The sequence below is a fragment of the Atta cephalotes genome (genome assembly GCF_000143395.1).
Source record: "Atta cephalotes unplaced genomic scaffold scaffold00013, whole genome shotgun sequence".
Lineage (NCBI taxonomy): Eukaryota > Metazoa > Arthropoda > Insecta > Hymenoptera > Formicidae > Atta > Atta cephalotes.
The window spans coordinates 4474327-4479606 of record NW_012130077.1 but is presented as its reverse complement, the minus strand read 5'-3'; the positions used below and the strand labels follow the sequence as shown (position 1 = coordinate 4479606).

Here is a 5280-nt window from a genome sequence, read left to right as displayed (position 1 = left end):
GAAACATCTAAATTTAAATTATATGTAATATATTTACTTTTTAGAAATATAATTTACATTTTTTTTACTATTATTCTTATCCTTTCTACTGCTGATGAAAGTACATAAAATGAAAAAAGTGAGACCATCTTTTATAAATTAGATTAGCATCCTATTTTCTTTCTTGATTGAAAGATTATAAATAATTGTAATTTTTTCCTACGGCTGTTTTGGCATTTCTTTTTTTCTCACTTGAAGTATATAAAATAATATTTTTAATCCTATTTCATATCCTATGCAATGTTATTATTATTATCATATCTTTGAATTAAAAGAGTATTATGGAACATGACATAAAATATATACTTTATGTTGGGTTGAATATTACTGCCTTTGATAGATTGGATTAGTCTCAAATTTTCGTGGATGATATACATTGTTTAATTACGTTCGTTGGAATTATATTAATAATTTCTCATATACGTGAAATGCATGACATTTATATGGAAATATGTGGAATAAGCGGAAATATATTGATATTTCAGACATTTTCACGGATATAAAGAGCAATATAGATATATAAAAAGCTGATTATATATTCTATTATACAATTAAATAAATTTATCATTAAAAGCTATTACATATCATCAAATGATGCGTATAATAGCTTTTAATGATGTTATACGATTCCAATTGTTAACATGTAAATATATATGTTACAACAGATAATCAGATAAATAATGTATTTGTTCTTTTATAATAGCGAATTTAAAATTTCAATTTTATTTTATAACTATTCAAAAATTGTGTAAAGTAATTGTGTAAATAATTGTTTAATAAATTAAATTGATTATTTGCAACTTAATTCTGTTAAATAAGAATTTCTCTAACTTTTGTATATAATTTATGTTATTAGAGAGTTATTAATTTATCTTATTAAATTAATATATTCGGTTTTATTTCTGTGATTAAATAATAAATTGTGATAGTTTCAGTATTCATCTTGTAATAAAGTATTCATAAAGCGTAACTAAATGAAAGTTAGTTAATTAACGCGTATAGTATAAATTACAACGTCGTGTGTATGTATAACGTCGATTCTGGAATATTTTGCGTTTAATTTTAATATATTGACCTATGCGGCCATACATCGTATAAAATAGTTATTACAAAATCATAACAGTATCTTTAACTAATGGAATACATAAAATTTTTTACGTTGTTAATTAAAAAAAAAAGATTTTAATTATATTAAAAATTCTGTCAGAATTTAAAGGCTCTATTTTTATAACAAGTAGATAGTTAACATTCTCCGCCGTGTCTCGCGCAAATTTTTGTCTTGGCCCGATAGAGCGGAATTTTAAACGTTGCGGAATTTTAATAAAGGCTTTGTCACACGATAGGTATCGGATGTATCACACGGATGGGATACGCGCCTCCGTCGACCTCTGCGGTCAACGATTTATATACATAAACGCCCTATATAAGCAAAGTCACGTTTCACCGATAAAAAAAAGAAAGGGAGACGCCAGAAAAGTGTTATCGATCCGGATAGCCTGACGTCGCGCCGTTTCACCCGGGGGTTAAATTTAGTATTTATCATCACGTATTCCGCGGAGTCTACAGGTAGCGCCTGCGCGACCCCGTCGTGTCGCGCGTCACGCACCCTCCTTCCCCTGTACGTGCATATGCCTATCTACTACCTTATACATAGCCGGCATGCACGGCAGCGATGAAATATATTTACCTCTATACGGATGCATTACGAACATTCGTCTATTTTTGTCATAGCGACCTGTCGTGTATCGATCATTTCTCTAATGTTTCTGTAAATGTAACCGGGGACGCGCATTCCCGCGTTCTTCCGACGCGCGTCAACGTCCAAAATCTAGAGCGAGAAAAAAAATGCAGTCGCGTGTTTTCACGCGACAACGGTTGCACATATGGGATACAAAAGGATTTTCTATGATTTTTATCACTAATTCAAGTATTACATAATATACTCCGTAATTATACTCGATTCGTACAGTTATGTTTTATACGTGTTTTTCAAAGGCATTACAAAATGAGATTTTTATTATTAATAAAATACATATTTAGAGATTATACTGATTACGTTTACACGGCACTCTTAATAACTGTAGTTATTAATCTGTTAAGAAACTCATAGATATTCCTCATCAATCATAGATATTCCTGTGAAAAATAGAATAATTATGATTGGCCAGTTTCATAATTACTGAATTGTGTTAAACTATGAATTAAGGGTGCCGTGTAAATGTAGTCAATAATATATACGTATATATTGTTTTAATAGCGATAATTGTTATTTCAATTGTTGAAAATGATATCCGTATGATTTAATTAATTTTATATACGTTTTTATTACGTAGTAACAATGGCTTATAAATAGAATATAATTAATATCTGCAGTGGATATTCCAATATATTGTATGTATAAAAAGATTATATTCTCTTTCCCTTTCTCTTTTTTTTCTTACGGTTTTAATTTCTTTTCCATGATGCCTAAAAATAATTTTGTAAATTACAAAATAAGTTTTATCTATATGATTTCGGATATTTTCAGTTTTACATATAGATAACTTATAAAATATTACAAGATTTTTCTGAGAAATAAGAGAGAGAAATATTATAATGAAATTTAAAAAGAATGCAAGAAACAACAAAATGATTTAAACAATATTGATTTCATGCCAACTACATATATGAAACTAAAATTTCTTCGATGCTATAATTACAAAAGACGTTCCAAAAAAATCCTTGTGTAGAATTTGTACATGTTTTTTAAAAAAACAATTTAAACTGTAAAGATTATTTGAGACATACTCGTATAAATTTGTTCGTATCATTGAAAATACTAAATGTATTTAATTACAACATCCAAAATGAAAAACAATCGAAAGCGATACGAAGAGTCCAAGATATCTCGTCGACTCACCCCGTGTTACTGACCTGACCAGTTTTAGTTTCGTCAGGATAATACCCTCGCCGCCACCACAGTAAACACACCACCCGCCACTTTCGTCCCACGACACTGTGCTGGATTACGTGCACGCAGCCTGGATTTTAGGGTCCACGCCGGTAGTGGTGGTGGTGTCGAAGGGCAAAAATATTCAGTCCGATTGGATTCAAGCGAGATCGTGACTTCGTACGTGACACGGGAATGTGATTAAAAAAGCTGTGGCACATACATAAATCAACATGAGATTATCGAGGATATATTTCGAACTTCACTGTAGCGTACGAGGGATGGAGCGGACACGACGATAAATGAACACATCGGAGAAGGGGAGGAGAGACACGCAAATGTGTGTGTGTGTGAATGAATGAAAATCACTGGCGGATCGGAAGAGCAGAGCAGGATAGATGACTGAATAAACAAACGAGCTAGCGGATACACTGGCCGGACGATCGTATCGTAAATAGGGGGTAAATAGCCACGCGTTTTCCCTCAAATGCGTGGGTGGACGCTGGTGCATGCGTATGGTACACCGTATGTACGTGTGTATCTATACGTATGTGTAGATATAATATGCGTGCAGTCCCGTGCCTGCGTGTGTCTATATGCACGTGTGCAAGTAGAAAGATGCAAGAGATCCTCTAACCGCGACGATGGTTTAGGGTGTACTGAACGTTACCCGGAGAGGGTTGGGAAACGGCGTAATGTCTAATCCAACATTACCTAACTGTATAGCAACGGCGCCATGGAAACGGCACGTTTGCGCCTGCGTTGGTCTGCGTCGCCGCCGTCGACATAGATCGACTTAAACTTTTTTGGCAATTCCGCCAGTTACTTCGAGAACTCGCAATAAAAGCCGCTATTAATTCTCTATAAGTGTCGCGTCCGAGAAAGAGAGGGGATAACTTTACAATTTGTCGCTCTCGAGAGTACGTGGTAGTGGTGGTTGGTGTGCGTTGACCCGAGAGGAATCGCGCGCGGAGATGGAGATTGAGGCAACTAATGTCGCCGCTGGAAGATCTTTAGTTAATTCGATTATTTGTTTAATTAAACATAATAAATTTTTTAGACTCTCGTAGTAGCGCGCATTTTTCTCTAGATAGATGAAGTAGATGCGTCAAAAAGAAGAGTTAACTGTACAATATCCTTGTTTTTTTTTCTAATAGTACACTATTTTACTTACCTTGTTACAAGAATATTAAATTTTTGACAACAATCTCGACTGAAGCGACATCTCGCGACATCTCTCATCGATGTGCATTCGTGGATGAAAGATATATATTTCTCGTTTTATGAAAACCGATAAGAAAATTATAGAATAACGTTTATAATATTTAATACAAATGAATTTAGCTTCTATAAATATTTGATAAACAGCTCGAAATTTAAACTTATTTATTTTTTCTATTTATAATATTATAATTTACTACTTAAACTACTTTGAATAAAAAAGTAACATGAACAGTAAACAATTGCTGAAAGCAATACATGTTTTATCATAAGAAACTATATTATCAATGTAGTATAATAAAAAAAATATTAAAAATATACTATATTGAACATACAATTATATCGCTGATAAATCGACAATGTGTTACTATTTTATCCTATGAGTCAGTTTGTATTATGAACCACCGATGAGATAATATTGATTTTCAAGATTTAATATAATTTTCTTTATTATTTAGGATTGTATGTGTATAAATAATTGTATTAAATATTGCAATTATTTACTGAAACATAGTTTTTAATAATTTTGATTTTGTTCAAAAAATGTAAATGTAATAAATATACAAAGATAAGTATGAGATTGTGAAAAAAGATATTTCTGTAAAAGATAATTACTTTATTAAAAGTAAAAAGTATAAAAAAAGAATTTCTATTTTTAGACGTTTTTATTTTAGACTTGAATAGCAGTCCTACACGGATCAATATTATTCGTTCTAAAGGTTAGAGACCTTCAGCTCGAGGTAAAATTAGAGAGAAGAACGCTGATATTACCGACCATATTTTTACTTATCCGATATAAATGTTTGGAATTTAATTTATATAATTAATTTTATAATTTATAGTTTTGTTGTTCTATAAAAATGTATTTTTGACATTATTAATTTCTATATAAAAATGCGTTCTGTAATTATATGTGTAGGTTTAACCTATCATTTTTTACAGGGTAACAAATTTTTTAAATTTATGCAGACTATTATTATTTTTTAATTTTTGGTCGTTATATAAACAGATATAATAATTAAATGAATAATTAAATAAATAAATAAATAAATAAATATATATATATATATATATATATATATATATATATA

At 30.9% G+C, this 5280-nt stretch overlaps 1 protein-coding gene across 1 annotated transcript in view; it reads right to left on the bottom strand.

Moving 5' to 3' along the window:
- Positions 1-1371: 1371 nt before the first annotated feature.
- Positions 1372-5280, bottom strand: part of LOC105617700 (kynurenine/alpha-aminoadipate aminotransferase, mitochondrial-like) — a 6824-nt gene continuing 2915 nt past the window's right edge. The window contains exon 5 of the mRNA XM_012199255.1: positions 1372-1458. Coding sequence (XP_012054645.1) covers positions 1372-1458 — 87 coding nt within the window. The remainder of the gene's footprint in view (positions 1459-5280) is intronic.